The 27,219-nt window shown below is 36.8% G+C and overlaps 1 protein-coding gene across 34 annotated transcripts in view; it reads left to right on the top strand.

The window, feature by feature from the left end:
- LOC115210251 (titin) overlaps window positions 1-27,219 on the top strand; it is a 626,493-nt gene that overhangs the window by 312,542 nt on the left and 286,732 nt on the right. For 33 of the 34 annotated variants that reach the window (XM_036501835.1, XM_036501827.1, XM_036501837.1 and 30 more), the window contains exons 3-7: window positions 5,170-5,268; window positions 11,130-11,228; window positions 14,645-14,743; window positions 15,814-15,999; window positions 22,238-22,267. In XM_036501835.1, coding sequence (XP_036357728.1) covers window positions 5,170-5,268; window positions 11,130-11,228; window positions 14,645-14,743; window positions 15,814-15,999; window positions 22,238-22,267 — 513 coding nt within the window. The remainder of the gene's footprint in view (window positions 1-5,169; window positions 5,269-11,129; window positions 11,229-14,644; window positions 14,744-15,813; window positions 16,000-22,237; window positions 22,268-27,219) is intronic. The other variant, XM_036501829.1, reaches the window with a different exon arrangement.

Raw genomic sequence — 27,219 nt, 5'->3', positions numbered from 1 at the left:
GTCTGGCACCTGTGTGGGTGGCACGTAAAAAGCACCCACTACACTCACGGAGTGGTTGGCGTTAGGAAGGGCATCCAGCCGTAGAAACACTGCCAGATCAGACTGGGCCTGATGCAGCCTTCTGGCTTCACAGACCCCAGTTGAACCGTCCAACCCATGCTAGCATGGAAAGCAGACGCTAAATGATGATGATGATGAGAAAGACATGGACAGGGGGGAATTCCATAAGGGAGGACTAGGTGCAGTGATTAGTGTGGGACCTGGGGTGTTGGACTCGGCAAGGAGGATGAGAGGAGGAGAGACAAATGGGACGAGAATGCTCAAGTGAAGGTAGCATGAGCCCTGCCGGCTCTAAGAAGAGGCCTTTATAGTAGCAGTAGAAACAACAGAGATGAGATCGCATGCTTTGTGAGTGAAAGGCTGGGGCATGTCTGTGAGTGATTTGGAAGGCCCTTTTCTGAGGTGATCTAGGATGTCTGTATGCAACAGCAGCAACAACACCATCCCAGATATGAGAGCAATACTACAAAGCTCCTCAGCTGAGCTTTGTAGGGTATCAATAATTGTTGCTTGCAATGGTGAGGAAGTTTGTTTATTGGAGCAATTGTTTTTATTGTAGTATGTTTTCTATTGTGCACTGACCTGTGAAAATAGGAAATAGTTTTTTTTCTAAAGAAGTGTTTTGAATACGTTAGAACATGTAATCAGTAATGAAGCACCTTAATCTCATCTCCTTCGAGTCTCATTAACCATTATACTTCAGTAAAATATTATCAAATTTCTAGCCTCTTGAATCTATGTTTGATATTTGTATAGTCTACATAGAAATCGAAATCGAATTCGATGACTGGCATCAGTGCTAGCAGAGTGCTAAGAGCACCATCTGAGCGTGATCAATGCCAGAGCAGCTAACTGGCTTCCGTGCCAGTGGCACGTAAAAAGGAACCATTCAAGCGTGATCATTAATAGCGTCGCCTCACTGGCACTTGTGCTGGTGGCACATGAAAAAACATTCAAGTGAGATCGTTGCCAGTACCGTTGGACTGGCTCCTGTACGGGTGGCACGTAAAAAACACGATTTGAGCATGGCCGTTGCCAGTACAGCCTGACTGGCCCTCGTACCGGTGGCATGTAAAAGTACCCACTACACTCTCGGATTGATTGGCATTAGGAAGGGCATCCAGCTGTAGAAACTCTGCTAGATCAGATTGGAGCCTGGTGCAGCCATCTGGTTCGCCAGTCCTCAGTCAAATCGTCCAACCCATACTAACATGGAAAGCGGATGTTAAACGATGATGATAAGCATTTTTAGTTCCTGTTATATATTGATGAGCTATTGTATATATATTAATTTCAGACCGTAAAAGAATAACAACCCCTCTGACCATTACTTGTGTTATGTTTCTATCACTTGAGACTCTTAATCTATTCTACTCAACTGGGCAACTGCCATCCCCGTCATAATATTTTTTTACTACTGTTGGGAGCAGTAATCCTGTCTTTACATATGTGGTTTATCATGTTATCTGAGGTATGAGAAGTTTTGGTAGAACACCAGCACTATGTAGTTACTGGGTGACTTTCCTGTTACATGGTTGAACCATTTCAGTCTCTTTACCAACATTACCTCAGTGTTTCTTATGGAAGTACTTCTACGCCTGTTTCATAAGGATACTCTCAGTATAGACTGTAACCACTGCATTTCAAAACTTTTAATCTTGAGTTCATCTCCAGATTTTAGGGTCTACATTTTTGAGGTAGATGAATATTCACACATAAACACACACTCTCTGTCTGTCTGTCTGTCTTTCTCTCGCTCTCTCTCCTAAACACAGAATCACTGCATAGTTTAGTGAACAGTGTAGTCCCCACCCAGATAGACATGATACACCTGGAGCAATAAATCTGTGGGTAACACCCAGTCGTTTGACTGACTGCCTACATCATGCCATAGAATTATTTTGAACTCAAGTCTTATATATATATTTATATTTAGAAATTAGACACAGGAGGATGTCAGTAGACTGGAGTACAACATAAGGTAAGATAGATAGATGAAGATAAAAGTACAGAAATATTATATTACAAGTGAAATGAATTGGTTTCAACCGCTAATGAAAAATGTTATGGAGTTTGGGTACAGAGAACTCAGTGAACTCCTCCCTATGGTGTGAGATTAGGCATATTTTTCACCAATACACATTAAAATATTGTGAGCCAACAAGGGAACTTGTCTCTAACCCTGCAAGAAATAGCAGTCAATCTCCCCCCTTCCCCACCTAAATTGCACTCTTGTGGAAAGGAAAGGACACATTCAGTAATATAATGCAGTTTGGATTCTTTGTATCTGTATAGAAAATGGGTTGCTCACAGCTAGAACATCTTCGATTTATAAGCTTGCTGAGTTAGGGTTGATCAGGGGTTAACCCTCTAGCATTCAGATTTCTCTGTAAATTGTAATATTTATTTACATTGATTTGAATTATGCATGCATTTATCTGGTTGCTCTGAGATTTTGATGATATGATTGCTTATTTTTAGAATAACATTAAAACATAGGTGTGAGAGGCCAGAATCCAGCTGGTTTAAACATAAAACAAGTTGAATATTTTGGCTGAATATGACCGGTCTAAATGCTAAAGGGTTAATAACATCAACAGTTACTGTTTTCCACAGCTGTTATCTCTTTACTCTCTCTCTTTTACTCTTTTACTTGTTTCAGTCATTTGACTGCGGCCATGCTGGAGCACCGCCTTTAGTCGAGCAAATCGACCCCGGGACTTATTCTTTTGTAAGCCCAGTACTTATTCTATCGGTCTCTTTTGCCGAACTGCTAAGTAACGGGGACATAAACAAACCAGCATCGGTTGTCAAACAATGCTAGGGGGACAAACACAGATGCACAAACACTTATATATATATATATATATATATATACATATATACGACAGGCTTCTTTCAGTTTCCGTCTACCAAATCCACTCACAAGGCATTGGTCGGCCCGAGGCTATAGCAGAAGACACTTGCCCAAGGTGCCATGCAGTGGGACTGAACCCGGAACCATGTGGTTGGTTAGCAAGCTACTTACCACACAGCCACTCCTGCGCCTATCTCTTTTTTTTCTTTTTTTTTTTTTTGAGGGATTTTTAACACTGATACAAGGCTCTAAATTTTAGGATTACAGTACTTGATTACGTAAATCCCTATATTTTCAAATTTCTAACCTATTTAATCTTTGATGTTTGTATAGTCTACATAACATTTTTAGTTCCTACAGTTCTATATTTAAGAGATGAGGAATTATTTACATTATTTACATTCGACAGATATTTGTCCTCCTCCTGTTTGTTGTTAACACAACGTTTTGGCTGATATACCCTCCAGCCTTCATCAGGTGTCTTGGAAAAATTAGGAATGAGAACCCAGGTTCGAAATTTTCCCCCAAGACACCTGAAGAAGGCTGGAGGGTACATCAGCCGAAACATTGTGTTAACAACAAACAAGATGAGGACAAATATCCATCGAATGTAAATAATGTAAATGATATTTAGTTCCTGTTATATATTGATGAGCTATTGTATATACTAATTTCAGACAGTAACAGAATAACAACCCCTCTGACCATTACTTGAGCTATTTTTCTATCACTTGAGACTCTCAATCTGTTCTAATCAACTGGACATCTGTGCCATCCTCTTCATAATGGGTGCTAGCTGATACATATTTTTTTTACTACTGTTAGGAGCAGTAACCCTGTGTCTTTACGTAAATGACAGGCCAGCATCTTATGTGCTCTATCAAGTTATCTAAGGTATGAGAAGTCTTGGTGGAACCCCAGCACTATTGTATCTAAAATAAGAAAGCCAGGTTCACATTGGCTAGTAGGAAGTTTGCTTCCCAACCACGTGGTTCTGGTTTCAGTCCCACTGCATGGCACCTTGAGCAAGTGTCTTCGACTGTATCCTCAGGCCAGACAAAGACTTGTGAGTAGATTAGGTAGGCAGAAACTGAGAGAAGCCCATCATGTGTGTTTTGTGTTTGTCTCCCACCACCGCTTGACAACCAGTGTTGGTTTGTTTATGTCTCCATAACTTAGTAACTCAGCAAAAAACCAATTGAATAAGTACTAGGTTTGAAAAAACAAAATAATACTAAGGTCAATTCACCTCTCTTAAAATTCTTCAAGGCAGTGCTCCAGCATGGGAAATGGACTGCTGGTGATGAGGATGATGATGCCATCATAGTAGCAGTAGTAGTAAAGAATAGCATTTATTCACTCTGCTACTGAGATGACAGTTTTGCAGGTGTAATTGACTTAACTGTTCCAGTATATGACTGGAACTGCTCTGCAAGGAATTCATTTCAGATAAACTTTATTAGTGCAACCAAGTACCTGATCTTCGATGCTTTGCAAGTATGACCTCATTGAACTTTATAGTTAGGGGTGGAGGCACAATGGCCCAGTGGTTAGGGCAGCAGACTCGTGGTCATAGGATCACGGTTTCGATTCCCAGACCGGGCGTTGTGAGTGTTTATTGAGCGAAAACACCTAAAAGCTCCACGAGGCTCCGGCAGGGGATGGTGGTGATCCCTGCTGTACTCTTTCACCACAACTTTCTCTCACTCTTACTTCCTGTTTCTGTTGTACCTGTATCTCAAAGGGCCAGCCTTGTCACTCTCTGTGTCACGCTGAATCTCCCCGAGAACTACGTTAAGGGTGCACGTGTCTGTGGAGTGCTCAGCCACTTACACGTTAATTTCACGAGCAGGCTGTTCCGTTGATTCGGATCAACCAGAACCCTCATCGTCGTAACCGACGGAGTGCTTCCACTATAGTTAGCGGTTACAGTTGTTAATACAGTCCTAGTTCAATCCTGACAAAGACAACATTCCATTCTCTCAGTCTTTTATTCTTTTATTTGTTCATTACAGAATATATCTAAGACTACAATGTCATTCTCTTTTTAAAATGACAGACGCTGATTTTCAGATTTAGCTTCTATTTCTAACAGATGAAGTAGCTCTATAGAGGTTTCCTTCCCACCTTGATTTCTTAATTTCATTTTGTGTCCACTATTGTAAATTATACATTTCTTGTTGATATTTCTGTTTTGTGTTATCAATTAATGATAGATGATCTAATAATCTTGTTTTTAATTCTTCTTTCAGAATGGCCTCAACGCACTCCACCTCGCCTCTAAGGAAGGCCATATTAATATTGTCACAGAATTACTGCGAAGAGGAGCAAATGTTGAAGCAGCAACTAAGGTATTTTATAGTTTAAACCATTATCATAACATCTTTCTCCTGCACACACGTGTGTGTGTGTGTGTGTGTGTGTGTGGTTTTCTATCAGTGTCAGTAATGAGGTCTCAGTTGTTCAGTCAACTAAATTACCTGCTCATGGAATTAGTGTGTTAGTAGCCGAACATTCCACAGACGTGTGTAACCCTTAACATAATTCTCATATAGAATCAGCTCGACACAGTGTGTGACAAGGCCGTAACTTTTTTTTTTAATTACAGGTAAAAATCCATCTGTCAGGTTTCTGTAGAGATTCTTTCTGCCCAATTCCATTAACGAGGTGGATGGGCTGTGGCTTGAAACTATGCAAACCATGTAAGTTTGGTTTGCATGGTTGCAAAAACCAAACTCCATTACCAGTTGGCCATACTGCACCTAGATGTGTATGTGTGTGTATATATATATATATATAAATAATAGTGGTTTTTCTCTATATATTTATAATCTATCTAATCTACCACTGATTTTTTTCTGACTCTGAATATAATCTGCTTATATCAGCTGATTATAAGGATTTTCACATAATACAGCTGGTTTAGATTTAGTTTAAATTGAAAACGTGTTGTACATCAAAAGCTTTTTATCCTATGCATATACACCAGAGATAACTACACTATTCTAATTAAGTTATTCCCCTTGCTGACATTTCTTCTGCTGTAATACTAAACCTTCCATGATAAAACTGCACTGCATATGTTTTTCAGTTAATTTTCTAAATAATTAAAAAAATTTGTTGGCTCTTATTTAAAATTGATTGTAATGTTATTTTTTGGTAGTTATCAGAAGGTTCTGACATAAACCTATAGTGATATTTTTACCTGCTGACATCTTAATTTACGTAACATTGATGTAATACCTAAGTTTTAGTAATTTTTTTTTAATTACATAAATTAAAAGCATTCGAAGTTTCCAATATGTTCATCATCAAAATGTTTAAAATATCAGGTTTTAATGATGCAACTGTTTGGTATTCTATGTTTGTCTGGTTGAATGAAATTGGAGCACCATTCCTCGATGCTGATGTGTTATGGGGAATTTTCAAACATTCCATAATGATTACTGCTAAACTAGTTCTTTGGCTTTAATCAGGTTTTCTTTTAAATTCTCTTCTTAAATTGACTGGGAATGAGTTACAGCTGGCCAAACTGGTAGACTTGTTATCTGACGAAGAAGACACTTAACGGCTCAGTTGACTTAATTGTAAATAGATACCATTGGAAGTTAGTTGCAAATTATTGCAAGGCAGGGGTCGGGAAGAGGAGAAAATTATTTTCATGTGTTTTGTTAGTTGGGAATTTTACAAAATTTTTTTTTTTTTTTAGAAATCTTTCTTCATTAATTTACAGGAGGAATGTTACAATTGGCCAGGTTCCTTGATTACTGGCCTTTGACACTGAGGACTGATAGTTCAAATCTTATTATTTGTGGCTAGGCTGTCACTTAATGGCCAGTTAACTTACTTATAAATAGGTACCACTTGAAAATTATTTGCATCATCATCATCATCATCATCGTTTAACGTCCGCTTTCCATGCTAGCATGGGTTGGACGGTTCAACTGGGGTCTGGAAAGCGGACTTATAAAATCAAAAGTTGGTGGTGAATAATTCACAAGTGTTTTGTTAGGTTTTAGCAATGTGTTTAAATAACTCATGTAAGATGAACATCCTATCCAGGTGGTAGAGATTTTTCATTTCCTAAAAGCCAGAAAAATTGGGACAAGCTCCAGTAATCTGCTACAGCTTTCAATAATGATGGAGGTTGAAGATAAGTTTCTTCTTAAATTAAAATTAATATTGATTGATTACTTTAAAGTTGTTAGCATTTGGTGTGACAGGTGAGAGCAGTAAACACTCTTTTGCTCTTTTACTTGTTTCAGTCATTTGACTGCGACCATGCTGGAGCACCACCTTTAGTCGAGCAAATCGACCCCGGAACTTATTCTTTGTAAGCCCGGTACTTATTCTATCGGTCTCTTTTGCCGAACCGCTAAGTGACGGGGACGTAAACAGACCAGCATCGGTTGTCAAGCAATGCTAGGTGGACAAACACACACACATACACACATATACATATATATACATATATATACATATATACGACAGGCTTCTTTCAGTTTCCGTCTACCAAATCCACTCACAAGGCATTGGTCGGCCCGGGGCTATAGCAGAAGACACTTGCCCAAGATGCCACGCAGTGGGACTGAACCCGGAACTATGTGGTTGGTTAGCAAGCTACTTACCACACAGCCACTCCTGCGCCTTGCAGACATTCTGGAATTCTTATACCACCTAGCCCTCGCCACCAAAATTTCGGGCCGTATGCCTATAGTAGAAAGGATTATTATTTTTGTTATTATTTATTTAATTATAAATTATTGAACCAATGGCTGTATGAGTGTCTGAGGTTCATGTATTCATTAGATCACTGTACTCTGGTTTCTCATTCATAAAAATTGGGTTTTCCCTATGAATCAATAACAGTAGTAACATTTATGGTGACAATGGCAATGATGGTAGTAGCTGTTGTGTAATAGTAGTGATAGTGGTAGATGCTGTAGTGTTAATGATATAATATTTGGTGATGGTGGTAATGTTTGGTAGTAGTAATTGCAGTAATTAGTAATACTATTCAAAATAACTCAGAACCTATCTGCTCTTATATGAATGAATGACATTGTCCTTCTTAACCCTTTAGCATAATATTTATCTGTTCAAAGTGTTTTGAATTAATCATGCATTGTCTCATAGCTTTTGAGATTTTAATGGTGTGATTATATATTTTTAGAATGAAATTGTAGGGTAAGTGTGAGAAACTGGATCTAGCTGATTTGATCATAAAATGAGTAGAATAAATGGTGCTGTGTTTAGCCAGTTCAAATGCTAAAGGGTTAATCACTCTTTCATGCATGTTCATTCTGTAGCATTTCCATATGCACCTATATGTGTATAGATGTATTAATACATTTTCTAGGTGTATGAATTTGGTGTGTGATGGTGCTGTAAATAAATAGTTATATGCTGTACCTTATACAGGCACATTCATAACAAATTTACATCTACACACACACATTAGTACCTCACTTTATGAGACCCCAAGTTTATAAGCTTTTACAAATTTTATTTTCTGTTTATGAGTTTTTGCTTGATAAGCATTCTCAGGGAATCAATTAACTCGTTAACTCATATATCAAGGCAGTGGCACGTAAACTTGTGCCGGTGGCACGTAAAAAGCACCATCCAATCGTGGCCGTTTGCCAGCCTCGTCTGGCACGTAAAAGCACCCACTACACTGACGGAGTGGTTGGTGTTAGGAAGGGCATCCAGCCGTAGAAACACTGTCAGATCAGACTGGACCTGGTGCAGCCTTCTGGCTTCCCAGACCCCAGTTGAACCGTCCAACCCATGCTAGCATGGAAAGCGGACTCTAAATGATGATGATATATAAGGAACTTTCCATCCATTAGAATGTAAATGAATATGTGTCAATTTTGCCCTAAAGAGATTTTTACCTTTTAAATTCATAATGCAGTTTTAACTGTAAAATATGAAGATGGTAAGAAATTAGAGCATGCATAGGCAAAATAAAATTGACTATTATATAAATGAATAGATTTTTTTTTTGTATTCACACTCTCCATTTTCTTTATATATATATATATCACGTGACCGACCAGTCCATCAGATGTAGTTACACATCGCTGGTCACAATGCGTTTGCATTGTTTTAGCCTTCGAATGACGCCACCCTGCTGGCTAAGTGAGCAGGCCAACAGAGGAAAGAGTGGGAGAAAGAGTACAGCAGGGATCACCACCCCCTGCCGGAGCCTCATGGAGCTTTTATGTGTTTTCACTCAATAAACACACACAACACCCGGTCTGGGAATCGAAACCGCGAGTCCGTTGCCTTAACCACTGGGCCATTGCGCCTCCACACACATATATTATATATATATATATATATATATATATATATATATATATATATATATATATATATACAAAATAATCCCAAACTGGTCAAAAAAAATTCAGAGACAAGTGAAGGAGCAACAAACAAACAAGGTTTATTAGTTTGACACTCAGGGAAAATGGAAGTCTTTGATGTTTCAAGCCTATGCTCTTCTACAGAAAGGAATGGGGGAGAAAAAACAGATAGAGAGAGGAAAAGGAAAGAAAGAAAATATATGTCTGAATTAACAATTGTACATGTTGAATCTGTTTGTATGTGTGTGCGTCTGTATGTATACACATACACGCACAGATTATTTATAGTACCACTTTCTACTAATTCTGAAAAAAAAAAACAACAGTTGGTTGGTCAGTCTGGATTTGTGAACTAAAACCTCAAGCCAACCAAAGCTGTGCGACAGAAACTAAAAGAAGCTTGTCTTGCATGTGTGTGAGTGTGTGTGTATTTATGTATAAATAATATGCTTACACACACGTGAGTTTGTGTGTAGGTGTCTCCTTGTCTTGACATCACCAATAGTTGATATAAATAATGTCCTTCATTTCCAATCTTCTGTGAAAACACATTTGGCCATAAGTAAGAATTAACTGTATTTAGAACAGGTGAAGATTGGTAGCAGAAACAGCTTCTGGCTGTAGAAAATCTGCTTTCATGAAATACATCCAACCTATGGGAAAGTGGATGTTATAATTATGATAGTCCATTTTCTAATGAGGAATGTTTCTTCCAGAGAAGTGATTTGATCTCAGCAGATTATTAGTCCTTAATGATCTTTGAGTTGTAGAATGTATAATTAATGCTAATTTAAAATTTCGACATTGAAATCCCAAAACTCATTGCATTCAATCATTCAGCTATGCTGTATTTGATGCTAATTATTATTGCCACAGAAACTAATTATGTTGTTGATGGTAATGATGATGATGATGTAGTGATGAAAAATTTAGAGATCATAATTAGAGAAATCCACTTCTTTCAGAGAGACTGGAGCTGTTGATCTAGAGACTTGTTGAAGCTATAGGTGAAGCATTTCCATGAACAGCTGTGTCTATCAAGCTGGGTGATTTTATGTCTTTGTTAATTTGTGTGAATATATATTCATCTACCTATATATATAATGTTGCCAGTGCCACTGGCACATAAAAAGCACCATTCGAGCATGATCGTTGCCAGTGACGCCTGATTGGCCCTCATGATGGTGGCACATAAAAAGCACCCACTACACCCTTGACAAGAAGATAGTAACACACATACATACAATGGCTTTCTTTCAGTTCTCATCTACCAGATCCACTGGTAAGGCTTTGGTCAGCATGGAACTATAGAAGACACTTGCCCCAGGTCTCCTGCATTGGGACTGAACCCAAAACCATGTGGTTGAGAAGCATAATTTCTTACCACAAAGCCACACTTCTATATATTCAAGAGGGGAATAAAACAGGAGATACTGTTTGTTTTGTTTTTCTTTAATAGTGACATCATGAATTACATAATCTTTACATGTGTTTCACTTGCAAATACATGTACATTATGTAGTAATCATTATGTAGACAGTTTCATAATCACACTGAAAAGCCAGATCTTCAGAAGAAAATACTCATTTAGTCCATTGTTATTTATCGGCCTCCAACAGAAAATCAGAAGATAAATTATGTTTAGTACATGTTTGGAATTTAGATATACACAGATGTATATTAAGTTGTATGTATTTCTAACCATTATGCTATTTCATTCAAAATAGCAAGTCTTCACTACATATGTATGTATGTATTTGTTTATGCAACCATAAACATATATGTTTTTTGTGTATATTTTGATCAGTTAGTATAACTAAGTTTCATATTATCTTTTTCAGAAAGGGAATACCGCCCTACACATCGCCTCATTGGCTGGTCATGAGGAAATTGTCAAAATCCTCGTACAGAATGGTGCCAAGGTCAACGTACAATCAATGGTATGGATACTTTTATTTTATTAAAAGTGAGAGAGAGAGAGAGAGAGACTGTTCTGTAGTCAGTGATACAGTAATGTCCTGTACCGTGCAGAGTACAACACTCTTGTACTGTTGTAATTCATTGCAGGTATCATTTATAAATCCCTTGAGTAGTAATGTATGTGTGATAGAGATTGATATCTCAGATGCCTTTAGCATTGCTGTGGAACAGAGCTCACATGTTCTTTTTGGCATCTTTGGTATGTATTCATTTTAGTGATTTGGTGGAATAAAAAAGCTACCTGGATTTGAACTGAGAACAATGAATTTAACACATTGAATAAAATGCATCATTGTCTTTGACTCTCTGTGCTATGAGTTCAGATTCTGCTTATGTCAACCAAGTTCCAACCTGTTAAAAAAACAATCATCCTAATTTCAGAGTGAGACTTTATGTGTGGATGGGATTAGCAAAAAAAAAAAAAAAGCACCCCAGTAAGCAGGAAATACTATTTAATAAGTATAGAAGTTGTAGATGATTATTTCAAGTTTCATACTTGAAAAGTACAATATTCAGTCAGTTATACATTGTGTGCTGTATACGATCCAGGAATCATTCAGGCTATGGCTTTTACAAGCACAGCTGAATATTGTACTTTTCAAGTATGAAAACTTGAAGTAGCCAGCCCATAACTACTGTATTTATTAAATGATGGGGAGGAGAAGTTAGAGAGAGAGCAAGGTACAGAGATAGATCAGATAGACAGACAGATCAATATGGATTGGTATTTAAAATATATAATAAATATATGCTTTTTGTGTTGTATCATTCAACCAGTATTTACTTCGATTACTGCTGCTTGTAATGTATTCTCTTCCTCCTCTTCTTTCTCTCTCTCTCTCTCCCTCTCTTCCCACGCATTTTCAAGTCTATAAACTCCTCCCTCCTCTTGCTCTCCTATTTCTCTTTGTGGAGAGCAAAGGTAGTGGAGGAGGAGATGAACACTGGGAGATGTGCCAGTTGTGTATATACCAAACCAGCAGCTCTGCTTTGTTGTCACACACTGCACCATTGCTACAACACTAACCACCACCACAACCACTACCACCACTACTACCACCAGTCAGCAATGGCAATAGTCCAGTTTCTTGGTCAAAAATTTTGTCTCTTTTGTTGTTGTAGCTTTCAATGGTTGCCAAACAACTGTGAGTTCAAATCTTGATGCCTGCATTTTGTATGGTGTCTCTTATGAGCATGGTCATCATTAATTGACAGTAATTTGTTGTTGTCATTCGTTAACTCTTGCCCAATTATGCTCAGCCTTATCAGTGGTATGTATGTGGCTGTTTGAATAATAGCAGATTGTTGTTGCCTAGTTCCAGATCAGCCCTGATCAAGCAACATTTCAGACCACTCCAGCTTTTATATAAATAAATATATATGTGAAGGTGCATGGCTCAGTGGTTAGTGTTGGGCTCGCAATCATAATGTAGTGAGTTCAATCCCTGAACCAGACTGTGTGTTGCGTTCTTGAGCAAAACACTGTCATGTTGCTCCAGTTTACTCAGCTGTAGAAATGAGTTGTGACATCACTGGTACCAGGCCTTTCCCTTGGATGACATCAGTGGCATGGAAAGTGGAGGCTGGTATGCATGGGCAACTGTTGGTCTTCCATATACAACCTTGCCCAGACTTGTGCCTAGGAGAGGAACTTTCTAGGTGCAATCCCATGGTCATTCATGACCAAAGGTGACGCTAGAAGCTAGGATCACCAAGCATAGATTGGCATATTTCGGTCATATTATGCGGAGAAAATCCCTGGAGAAGGACATCATGCTCGGAATGGTCAGTGACAAGAGAGGAAGAGGCCGACCAAGAACCCACTGGCTTGACACCATCAAGAGTGATACCGGAATGGACAAAGCCAATCTGAAAGAAGCGGCCCAGGATAGAACTGACTGGAGGACACTGATCCAACGAGTAACTGAGAGTCAACTTCGACTGAGCGGATAGATAGATAATGAGACTACATTATCCAATGTGACCATGCTTTTTTAAGGTGATAGTGTGATTTAAGGGAGTAATTGACATGTGTATGATAACTCTGTTATGCCATGTTTTAGTCAGGTATGGGAGTTAAATGCACATTTTATGATGAGGATGGTGGACATTGTGGTGACAATGGCTGTGACAACTATGGTGACTTAATAGCAGCGTCTGTAAGCTATAATTAGATGGGATTATGACATGACGCCATTGTGTCATCCTAAATTTGGCCGTCATCATTTTCATGTTCACTATATGTGTGTGCCTTGATTTAGCCTAGTTTGTGGTGACATTGCTCTCGGTTCTATGATGCATTGTCATCATCATCATTTAACATCTGTTTTCCATGCTGGTATGAGTTGGACAGGTTGATGGGAGCTGGTAAAGCTGGGGACTGCACCAGGTCCCAATTGTCTTCTAGCATGGTTTCTATATCTGGATGCCCTTCCTAATGCCAACCACTTTACAAAATTTACTGGGTGCTCTTTATGTGGTCCCAGAGCAAGTGCCTTTTATGTGGCACCAGCACCGATATCAGTTCTGATGTAGTGGACGGGTTTTCTTGAGAACAGCAAAGCACCAGACATCTAGGTCCTTCGTCATCTCCTTAGGTCCCTAGTTTGTTATATAGAGTGTAGGATGGTATAATTTAATTATGTTGCTTTGTCTGGATTGTTGTTGTTTCTGGTGTGTGTAACTTTTGAGATTAGATAATTGGAGCAATGCGGGTTTAATTATGCTGGGCGAACTCCTCTGCACATAATTTTACCACATGATGTTTGGGCTTAGCAAATCAAATACTGTTGTGTTTGGATGCATTTTTCTAAGAAAATCATTTTACTTATAATTGCTGTGCAATTTACTGATGTTTATAAGCAATTATGTGGTGAAGAGGATAGCATGAGAAGGGACATTTCAAACATTTTTTTATTTGAACAGTTAGCATAATTATTGTACATTACACCTTTAAATGCACTTGTTCTAATAATTCTTTCATAAACAACTGCATTTGAAGAGCCATTTCATTCATACTTGCATGGCTAGACGAACACAGTCCTACTTCTTTGTAGTATCTCAGATAATCAAGTCAGTAGGCTTACGATACAACCTGTGGTATAGTTAGTGGTTCATATACTGTCAACAGCACTGTTCAGTGCCTGTCACCAATACACTTAGTCCACAAAGATTAATTTTATCATTTGACTGTAGTTTCCCCGAACCCAGTCCATCATATCAGTATAGTCCCTTCATTAATGTCTGTAACACCTACATCTAGTGTTTGGCTGGTTTAAATTCTACCCCCCAAAACATCCCTCTCACAGGATTGTTAAAACAATAGCAATCACTCATCATACACATATTTTTACATTTGATATATCTTTTTCTACAGACCGGATTCACACCATTGTACATGGCAGCGCAAGAAGGCCATTCTGAAGTGGTCAAGTTTCTCTTGGACAACGGGGCTAGCCAGAGCCTTGCCACTGTGGTAAGTATTATTGTCCTCTTTTTTTTTTTTTTGTACAATTGTTATTAAATTTTTAATATTTGTAGATTAACAGTAATGAAATTCATATGCATGTACATTATACTGATGTATAATATATTAATGATAAAGAAGTAATGAAATTTCATTTGAAAAAGTTACCCAACTTTGCCTGTTAGTTCAGTAGACAGTGGTTGGCGGAACTAATTATCCACCAGTAAAGACAGTTACATAAAAAAAAAAATTATCCCAAACTATGAAAGCATGAAAAAATGGATATAATGCATTAAAAATAAATTGAGCAATCCACTTGTTTCTGTCGCAGTCCACTATAACTGTGTGTCTTGGCCTTCATAAATAATACAAGTTTGTCTGAACCAGGCAGCCTGTACTGTACTTTACTGCTACTTTATGAACCTTGAAAGGATTAGCGACAAAGTTGGTCTTGGCAGGATTTGAAAGCAGAGTGTAAAAGAGCCAGAAGATATGATATATTGCATGGTATTTTGTCTGGAGCATTTACAATTCTGCCACTTCACTGCCATAATGATAATGATTTCTGACTTAAGCACAAGGCCACAAGTTCTACTTGACCTTGTTACTTGGCTGGTACTTATTTTATCAACTCCTGAAGGATGACAGCCAAAGGTGGCCCTGACAGAATTCTGGAAGGCAGCGAGTTGGCAGAAACGTTAGCATGCCAGACGAAATTCTTGGCGGTATTTTGTTTGCCGTTATGTTCTGAGTTCAAACTCCGTTGAGGTCAAATTTGCCTTTCATCCTTTTGGAGTCGATAAATTAAGTACCAGTTACACACTGGGGTCGATGTAATCGACTTAATCCCTTTGTTTGTCCCCTCTATGTTTAGCCCCTTGTGGGCAATAAAGAAATATGAATTCTGACTTAAAACATAAATAGCATTTCGTCTGATGGTTTCCTAATTCTATCATCCACTCCAGTAAAAATGATGATGATAGTAATGATAGTAAAAACCTACCTCGTCTAAACATGAATTTGTGTGAGGTGTTCAACAGGTGAATGTAGTATAAATAAGTATTTTGTCTATATTTCAGGATGGTTTCACTCCACTTGCTGTAGCACTACAACAAGGGCATGATAAGGTTGTAGCTGTTCTCCTAGAACATGACACCAAAGGCAAAGTACGCCTGCCAGCCTTACATATCGCTGCTAAAAAAGATGACATTGGATCAGCAAACCTTTTGCTTCAAAATGACCACAACGCTGACAGTTCTACCAAGGTAAGTGTGGCACATACTTATGTATGTATATATATGTATGTAAGAGAGAGAAAAGAGGTAGGTTTTTTTGGCAGTGAAAGAGGATTTGTGTGTGTGTCTGTGAGAGAGAGAGAGAGATAGAGAGAAAGAAATTGGAAAGCAAAGCGCTTATAGTTGGTGTGTGGTATCAGAGCGAAAGGAGAAAGAGTGTGTATATGTGCATGTGTACCTCTGTCAATGATTATGGATATGAGACTGTGAAAGTGTATGTTTGAGGTATTTGATTAAGAGGTGCTATGTATGAAATGTATAGTAAAGGCGTTGGATGTATTTATCTTGGCTCAAGGAGTTGATATGTGTGTTTGCCAACATTGAAAAAAATATCATGTAATTCTAATTAAAATATGAAGAATATGATCCCTTCATCCATTTTCTTCCCACACCTCTTCAAGAGTCTTTTTAGCCCCACCTTCCTCCAGGTCACTTGATTTAATTTGCATGTTTGATAGACTTACCTAACCAATAAAACTAATGCAATGTTTGGTCTTAGACTAAAATAGTGATGATTTTTAACATTTTTAAAATTTTTCTCTTTCTACCTTGTCCAAGCTAAGAAGGAGTAGGCCCTCCTACTACATCATTGTTAAGTTGCTTTTCTACAGGTCTCAGTGTGAGAGAGGGGAGGGGGATAAGAGCAACCCTCTCTCTAAAATGACAAGAGATCCCCTTCCTCCCATAAATATGTGGGGACCACTGAAATGTAACTGGGACTTAATGAGATTAAAACAGATGTAAAAACTAAACGATGAAGAAATCAATAAAGCTATTCCAGTAACTCTTCACATTTATAGCTTGAGACCCCTTCTATGTTTAGTATGGCCATACTATTGAAAGGGATTTAAAATCCTTTCTCTCTGTTTTTATTGTACTCTTTTACTCTTTTACTCTTTTCAGTCATTTGACTGCGGCCATGCTGGAGCACTGCCTTTAGTCGAGCAACTCGACCCCGGGACTTATTCTTTTTGTAAGCCCAGTACTTATTCTATCGGTCTCTTTTGCCGAACCGCTAAGTGACGGGGACGTAAACACACCAGCATCGGTTGTCAAGCAATGCTAGGGGAACAAACACACGCACACACACACACACACATATATATATATATATACGACAGGCTTCTTTCAGTTTCCGTCTACCAAATCCACTCACAAGGCATTGGTCGGCCCGGGGCTATAGTAGAAGACACTTGCCCAAGATGCCACGCAGTGGGACTGAACCCGGAACCATGTGGTTGGTTAGCAAGCTACTTACCACGCAACCACTCCTGCGCCTATGTAGTGTACTATTAAAGGTGGTTTCAGATTCCTTCTAGTAGATTGTTAAAGAAGTTATTAGACATCCATCAGTCTAGTAATAACTGTACGATTGTAGCTACATATTAGTTACCAAATTTATGTCTCTGCTTAAAAGATAAGTCTCCAAGTGTTTAGCATATTATCTTTTAATAAGCAGTTACTCCTATCTAACTACATACTTGGGGTTTAGTACCAATTCTCTTATTTTTTTTTTTTAATTCTTTTAATTCCTATAAGTACACATTTACACTTTGAGAGTAGTACCCTGTAAGTTCGCTTGCTTTGTGTAGATCATGAATTCAAAATCTTCTACTGAAACAGGAAACGTGTGTTGCCTATTAAATCAACTGTTAGCAGAATGCAAAGTGAACGTTCTTTATTATTTGAAGGGAGCCTACTCTGTACCTTTCAGACCAGACACTGGTCTACAGTCTATATAGTTATCTCCCTTCGCTACTAAATTGCATCGACGATTTCCTTTTACCTTTATTATTATTATTATTATTTATATCCGTCCAACTATAATATTGATCCCAGCTTCACCGATTTGTTTCTGAAAATGGCCCGAGTTATATAGCCCTCCCTCTCATCTTAACATCTGCATGTTGTCTACTAACAGGGTTTGATATTGCCAAATACAATCTAACAAAGAAATGGCTTGCTGTGAAAATAAGCATGATATTTATGCTGATGATATCCAAAAAGTATTTTATTTAGATTTACAAGTCAGTAGATTCACAAATCAATAGATTCACAAATCATTAACATTTAATAACTACAGGTCCTATCTTTTCTTCAAATATAGTGGTCTATTGAATATATCCTTTCATTTTTAAGATAATAAAATGTGATTTGAAGGAGATTTTCCTGCTATTTCTAGCAGATCGTTCAACTGCACAAAAGGCTCCATTCGTTAGCTTGTGGAGTAAATGGTTGTTATATGAGGTGTATAATAATTTGAGTCATAAATTCTGCTTACATAATGACCAAAAGTTCTTGCTTGTTTAAAGCTTTCATTAAACCCATTATCATGGTAGGAGCACAGGGCGGTTGAACTTTTATACTAATGTAGAAAATAGTTTCATAAACACCCAAGGTTATCAAGATGACAACAATGTTGTCATCTGAATAACTAGAATATCATCATCTAAATAACAAAACTGAAATAAATTAATTTCTTGATTGTTAAGTAGGTTTAACTGACACTTTAGCTTCATCAATAACATATTGATATGTCCATCTGGGGCATTGATAAGTATGATGGGGTTTTTTGTGGGGGGTTTTTTGTGGTGGTGGTGGGGGGTATCTTAATAATTACAAGGCATTTAACCCTTTAGTGTTCGCATTATTCTGACAAAATTAGTGCTTCTTCATCTACATTGTTTTGAATTAATCATGCATTATCTTGTAGCTATGAGATTTTGATGAGGTAGCTGTTAATTTTTAAAACGATATTGTAGGGTTGGTGTGAGAGACCAGATATGGCTAGTTTGAACATAAAAAAGGCAGAATATTTTTGGCCGGATATGGCCGGTTTAAATGCTAAAGAGTTAAAGATTTTGAAAGAAATGAGAGATGATATTCGTTTGAATTCAGTCTAGTGTGTTACCATGTTTATAATATTAAAACTATAGTGAAAAAAATTAACACAAAATTAACCCTAATGCAACATATAAACCCAGAAAAATGAGGCTGTGAACTCAGATGTGATATAACAATCCATGCAGGTTCTCTTGCCTTCGGCGTCATCAGAACTCACCTGTTACTTAACAACAGTAGAAATAGTAATGAATTAATAAAATTAATGATAATAATTCAGTAATAATGACAATTTAACCAAAATAATTTGATAATAATGTTGTGATTGCCCAGTAGAAATAATAATAATAATAATAATAATAATAATAGTTTTTAACTTTAGCTTAAGACATAAAATAATAGCAGTTTAACAGCAGCAGTGATAAGGATTTAATAATATTATTAATTGTAATATTTATAATAATAATAATAATAATAATGAAAAATTGTTAAAGACGACTAACAGGAACCAAACTAGTATTGTTTTCTCAACACAACGTTTAAATGTATGCATAAGCAGCAACTGAATATGAAACAAATGATATGATTGCTAATGAAGTCACAACACTGTTTACAACACAAACATTCGTGTCTGGTGTTATGAGTTCATTAACGACTATCAGTTTCATAATTAGTTGCAAAAAATTTGCTCTTAGCTGTTTTGTTATGGAGTATATTATACTATTAACATCTAAATAATATACACAGAGAAACTTGTATGTAATTTACAATATGGCTTCATATATGTGTGTGTGTGTGTGTGTGTATATATATATATATATATATAATTGTCACAATATATATATATATATATATATATATATATATATATATATATATATATATATAAACTGTCACTATATATATATATATATATATATATATGTATAATTGTCACTATATATATGTATATATGTATAACTGTCACTATATATATATATATATGTATAACTGTCACTATATATATATATATGTATAACTGTCACTATATATATATATGTATAACTGTCACTATATATATATATATGTATAACTGTCACTATATATATATATATGTATAACTGTCACTATATATATATATATATATAATGTATAACTGTCACTATATATATATATATATGTATAACTGTCACTATATATATATATATGTATAACTGTCACTATATATATATATATGTATAACTGTCACTATATATATATATATGTATAACTGTCACTATATATATATATATGTATAATTGTCACTATATATATATATATATATATATTATATATATATATATATCTATATAGATATATATAATTGTCACTAAATGTGATTAGGGTGTTAGAAACACCTACATTGCTAGAAATAAGAGCTAAAATGCTCTAATGCTGTAGTCAATACACATAAATGTAAACATATACACTAACAGGAACCTTAATTGTCCAAAGAATAGTGATCAAGAATTCCTAATACTGACGTCAGTTTCAGCAATTTCTGTTGCCTCATCAGTTAAGACTGGCTTGAACTTTGGCTCTTTTCAGACTCATTGACTACAGCTTTACTGCATTTTAGCTCTTATTTTTAGCAATGCAGGTGTTCCTAACACTAATGTTTTATATATATATATATATAATATATATATATATATATATATATATATATAAACCTTGTTGTAAATTATATGTATATAATTATTAACTATTTGTATATCGTAAGTCATTTTTACTATAAATTATATCACTATTATAAAGTAAAATTATACATAAATTACAATAGTCATTTGAGACACTTGACACCTCTGTTTCAGTGTCTTTTCCATATTCTGACTTTAAAAAAAAATTTTTTATATTTTCTGAAGAAGCCATAAGCACAATTAAGGGAAGAAGTTAAGAGAAATAATAATGTTTTTTTTAACATTGGTACAAGACTACAAAGGAGTGCATATCTCAGTTTTTATCAACTCCAGTCCTCTATGAGGACAGACTTCTTTAAGACAGGGACATTTGTATATGTCTACATGCACATACAATCACACATTTATGTGTCTATGTATACATGCTGCTGCCACAAAGAAGGATTGAGAAGTTGCATTACATTAAATTTCTCAACTTGAAATACTCGTGGCTACACATATTTATTCATATTCTTGTTTATCCCTGTTCCATACTGTGCTGCACACATTGGACAGTCCTTGGATGATTGCTGTAGCATATCAGTTTTTTTACTTCAAAAGGTTGCTTAAACCCTTTAGCAGCCCTTCATTTCTGAGGAAAAAGGACACTTGCAGTGGTCTCCCACAACTCTTCTCACAGTGCACCATAGTTGAATCCACAAGTGAAAGAGAGGGAGCAAGAGAATTGAACCTAGTTCTTCACTGATACTTTATCAGCTCTAGAAGGGTAGAAAGCAAAATGAAACCCTGTAAGATTTGAACTCAAGATACAAATCCTGCCGGGGTTGACCTGGCCTTTCATACTTCCAGGATCAATGTAATAAAGTCCCAGTGAAGTATTTGCAGATCAATTTAACCTATTAACCCCTTCCCCTAAATTTCTAACTTTGTGCCCATAATTGTTAGAAACAATTATAATTAATTGTTATCATTCAGGGTGGGTGAGTTAATTAGTTTCCAGATAATTCTATCAAAGATAATGCTTAATTATTCACATTTTTTTTAATTAATCATGCATTATCTTGTAGTTTTGAGATGTTGATGATGTGGTTTGTTTTTACAATGACATTGTAGGGTAGGTGTGAGAAGCCAGATCTAGCCAATTTGAACATAAAACAAGAAGAATATTTTGGCCAGATATGGTCAGTTTAAGTGTTAAAGGGTTGTGGTATAATTTGTATTTTATTGGTTTTCTGTTCAAGTCATTCCATTAATTAACTTCACACCTCAGGGAAAACAATCAAGGCAAGATAATAAAATGATTTAAGTAAAGTGAATTAACCATATCACTTCACACTCGCAAAAATATACCTCTAGATGAAAAAACCCCTAACAGCCTTATTATTATTATTATTACTGGTGGTGGTGATGGTGTTGTCCGTCTTAAAAAATATAGGAGTTAAGTTGGCAGAATATAAGACATTTCCTGATTTACAAGTTCATACTCTGCTGCAGGTATTGTCTTCTGTACTTGGACAAGACTTATCTTTCTCTGCTCCAATGTACATTGTATCTAATTAAATCATAGTAATTATCCTGATGTTTGCAACATGGTTATTCATCTTTCCTTACATATTTTTTCATGTACATAATTATTATTTCTTTTTTTTTTTCAATTCCATTTATATACATCTATGTTTTTTGTCTTCTATTTCTGTGTGCTCTTACAGAGTGGTGGGTTGGTTAATGACACAACTAAGGTTGGTATCTGAGCCCTAACAACCATTTAGAGCCTCTATTCATTGTTCCTCTCTCTCTCCGTTGTTGTTGTTGTTGTTGTTATGCCCATGATCGCATCTCACTTCACCTGTCGTTATGTCCCTGTGCTGCATGACTTTCCCCATTATAACATTCCACTTCCCTGAATGCTTTTCCCCTTTCACATCGATGTCATGTTTAATCATTTTGCTTAACACATTTTGCTGTCTTCCTTTCTTTATAACAATCTCCTAACTTTTCCTCATATTACAGTCATTTAATTAATGTTGTTTTGTAAAACAAACTCAAAGATTTATGGAAAAAAAGAATAATTTGGGGGATTTTGTTTTTGTTTTTTTTTTTCTTTTTTTTTGGCCTCATGGTAGAGTCATGGTAATCTTTAAAAGACACACAGGCATTATATTTGTAATACAGCTTTAGGCTCTAAGTTGAAATCTCACAAAAGCTCAACTTCCAAGATTAAATAAAATACCACTCAAGTACTAAGGTTGATTTAATTAACTACCCACCTGATTAATTTCTGGCCTTGTGCCTTAATAAGAAGTGATGTATTACCAGGTAACATCAAATTCGTCATTCATCAACAACCTACCTGGCCGGTGGCACTCTATTCTTTCAGTGTGATATGGTAGGAGCCATACAAGCATAGTAACTGCTCTGCCGATATTGACATTTTATTGTGTGTAGATACTATTACCAAACTGAAGCATTATTACCTTGTATTACTATACTTTATAATGCTGTTGCAAAATAAAAATTTAAAAAGTGACTACAACAGCGTATGTGGAAGCACTCCGTCAGTTACGACGACGAGGGTTCCGGTTGATCCAAATCAACGGAACAGCCTGCTCGTGAAATTAACGTGTAAGTGGCTGAGCACTCCACAGACACGTGTACCCTTAACGTAGTTCTCGGGGAGATTCAGCGTGACACAGAGAGTGACAAGGCTGGCCCTTTAAAATACAGGTACAACAGAAACAGGAAGTAAGAGAGAAAGTTGTGGTGAAAGAGTACAGCAGGGATCACCACCATCCCCTGCCGGAGCTTCGTGGAGCTTTAGGTGTTTTCGCCCAATAAACACTCACAACGACGGTCTGGGAATCGAAACCGGGATCCTATGACCGCGAGTCCACTGCCCTAACCACTGGGCCATTACGCCTACACTACAACAGCATATGTGTGCTGTATGTGGATGTATCATGATTCTTAATACCATGAAAATATCTTAGTTTCAATAACCAATCTTTAATCATCCTTTACCAAAACTATTAAACTTCTCAAAAAAAAATTGGCTTGGTGGGGGGTTGTAAATTGATTTTTCTTTCCTCAATGTTTGCATGAGTGACCCCAATGCATTATTTGGGGGAGTCACTTGCTCTTTCTTTCTTCTTTTTCTTTTTTTTTTTTGCTTTTTTTAAAAATTGAAGTTGTATATATGCCCTTTTTAGTAATAACCACAGAGCAGTTGAGGTTGACTCCCTTGCTTGTGGTGCGGGGCTCCAACAAAGTGGCTATAAGGAGTTTCAAATAACTCCTCATGACTTTGTGGTCAGTAGTTCATCATTTTATTCTTTCTTATATTGTCCACCAAAATCTGTAAGGTTCAGCAATGCAGGAGGTGTACAGCTATCATTTGCTGAACTTCGATTATTAACTCTACATTAACCCATTAACAACGGCTGGTCAAACTTTTCTATTTTTGCTTTTTTAATCATTTATGTTTGATCAGATTTCACACATCTTACTCACCCCGTGTATTTGTGTGTACTTAATAAATGTGGAGGCACAATGGCCCAGTGGTTAGGGCAGCGGACTCGCGGTCATAGGATCGCGGTTTCGATTCCCAGACGGGGCGTTGTGAGTGTTTATTGAGTGAAAACACCTAAAAGCTCCACGAGGCTCCGGCAGGGGATGGTGGTGATCCCTGCTGTACTCTTTCACCACAACTTTTTCTCACTCATACTTCCTGTTTCTGTTGTGCCTGTATTTCAAAGGGCCAGCCTTGTCACTCTCTGTGTCACGCTGAATATCCCTGAGAACTACGTTAAGGGTGCGCGTGTCTGTGGAGTGCTCAGCCACTTACACGTTAATTTCATGAGCAGGCTGTTCCGTTGATTCGGATCAACCGGAACCCTCATCGTCGTAACCGACGGAGTGCTTCCATATCCACTTAATAAATACATGTTTAGTCTCACACTCATAGGACCATTAGCAGCTTGAAATGAGTATTGAACTGATTTGTTTCATTTAAACAGTCATTAGCGACCATTAGCTCTCTCTTTCTGTCTGCCAAGTCGGTCTTTGAGAAGCCAGTTGTGACTGTGAAACTTAGAAGTAAATAGTCATAATTAATATTAAATATATGTACACTGTACCTTTAATTTAATGGGCTGACCTTGTCATGTAGTGTCATATTGATTCTGACTGAAAAATACATTAAGTATACATGTTGCTGTAGACTAGTTGATCACTTAGATTAGAAGTCAATCAATTGATTTCTTAATTCACCAAGCAATTTCAATAGAAACTGCATGATCCACCATATATATATATCACATGATCACGTGACCGACCAGGCTATCAGATGTTGTTACACATCGCTGGTCACAATGCGTTCGCATTGTTTTAGCCTTCGAATGATGCCACCCCGCTGGCTAAGCGAGCAGGCCAACAGAAGAAAGAGTGGGTGAAAGAGTACAGCAGGTATCACCACCCCCTGCCGGAGCCTCATGGAGCTTTTTAGGTGTTTTTGCTCAATAAACACTCACAATGCCCGGTCTGGGAATCGAAACTGCGATCTTGCGACCACTAGGCCATTGCGCTTCCACACACCATATATATATATATAAGATATATATATGAGATGACAAAGGAATAAATGATTATCTTGTGCACTTCATTGGCTTATAGCTGTTTCTGCGATAAGATAGAATGGACTCATAGTTGAGTGCCTGAGTAACACCTTATAGCTTTGTGCAGTGTATTTGGGAGGAGACTCTCGAAGTGGTTGGCGTTAGGAAGGGCATCCATCTGTAGAAACTCTGCCAGATCAGATTGGAGCCTGGTGCAACCATCTGGTTCGACAGACCTCAGTCGAATCGTCCAACCCATGCTAGCATGGAAAGCAGAGGTTAAACAACAATGATAATATATATAATATATATATATATATATATATATATAATATATATATATATATCTCAGAAAAAGCATTACCAATAAGAAAGCAAACTCCAATGTGGCAAATGAAAACCAAGGGCTTTTCCCATGATTAGAATATATATACACACATATACATGCCTATACATAAATATACATAAATGCATGTGTGTACGATGTATTGAGTTCTTCATCATTACTCAACCATTATCAGTAAGTAAACACATTCCTTATAGTTGTCTCATATTTTAGCCCTCTATTTGCTTTCTGTAGTTGTCATGTTTTGCACAGTCCAGAAGCTGCTTTCTCATCTCAAGCACACACCTACACTCACTCACACACTCGTGTGCGTGTGCATGCATGCATGCACATAAATGTGTACATGTAGATATGTATTTATATTATGTATTATAACCTTAACAGTTGTCAGCATGTGGAACTGATCGTGGAATGTTTTCTGATTATCTCCCTTCCACCACTTACTTGACTGTATAGTTTGCACATAGAAAGCCCCTTCACTGGTACCTATTCGCCAGTGCTGCCCACATCTCTCTTACCATCAGAATCTTTTGCCCACTGTCAGTACTTATGATTCTGTTCTCACTGGTAAATAAATGCCTGTCCCCTTTCACTATCTATGATTGTTGTATTTTCGGATTGCTGTAAGTATCATGTTGTCTTTTGAACATTTTATTCTTTTATTCACCTATATGTATTTTGTGTGTGTGTGTGTGTGTGTGTGTGTGTGTGTGTGTTTAGAGTGAAAATAAGCTTTCAAATGAAAAAGATACAATTACGAATCAGCTGAACCATGAGCAAAAGATGTCAAACAACACAGAGGCAAACGGACAAAGCTTCAAAGGAACATTGATAGTCAACTTGAAACAAAGTACTCAAAGCAAGAAGTCTTAGAGTCAAGATATTTAATCAGTAACTATGAACCTGGCAAAATATCTTTTATTAAACTTATGATGGCTGATTGAATATCATGTATGTGAGTGTGTGTACAGGAGTTTATTTATGAGATGTTTAATAAACTTATATTTAGTATAACCATGAATAAATAGACAGCAGTGAATAAGGGACCAGCCAGCTAGTTTCATCTTATATATATATATATATATATATATATATATATATATATATATATATATATATATATATTTGTATACACACACAGTGAACTCTATTGTCCAGTGTGTTATTTTTGATATGTCAAATGACTATGTAGTAGTTTCCTCATTATGAAGTAGTAGAGAAATGGCTGTGTAAAGTACTGGATTACCCATTCTGTGTGAGATCAGATCTGCTGTGGATATTTCACTGTAATTCTGAGCATAACACTTTTTTTCTACATCACCTCAATTTACCTAACTGTAATGAAATAGTAGTGGATTAAAAGATACCATATCATCTGGCAATATTACTTATGATAGACTGGTGATTTTACTGTAGAAGAGATGTATCTTTGGGAGGGTGTACTATATTCAGTACAATCTCCTTTCACATAGCTATCAGAAGGAATGGATCCAGATCATCTTGGAAGACTGGTCATGATAGACTGATGTCATATCCAGAGAGAGATTTATCTACTTTTAGCTTCTTACTAGATCACTAGTGATAAACACTGTCACTTAAAAGTCTCTGAGAATTTGGAGAAATTCGCATTTTTAAATTGTGTCCGTGTGACTGTATGAACGTCTATGATTTTTGCAACAATAATTGCCTCGTGGGTACCATTTTGTGTTTATCATCCCTCCACGTCTTACAATCT

Source organism: Octopus sinensis, linkage group LG4 (genome assembly GCF_006345805.1).
Source record: "Octopus sinensis linkage group LG4, ASM634580v1, whole genome shotgun sequence".
Taxonomy (NCBI): Eukaryota; Metazoa; Mollusca; class Cephalopoda; order Octopoda; family Octopodidae; genus Octopus; species Octopus sinensis.
This window is presented reverse-complemented; position numbering and strand designations above follow the sequence as displayed.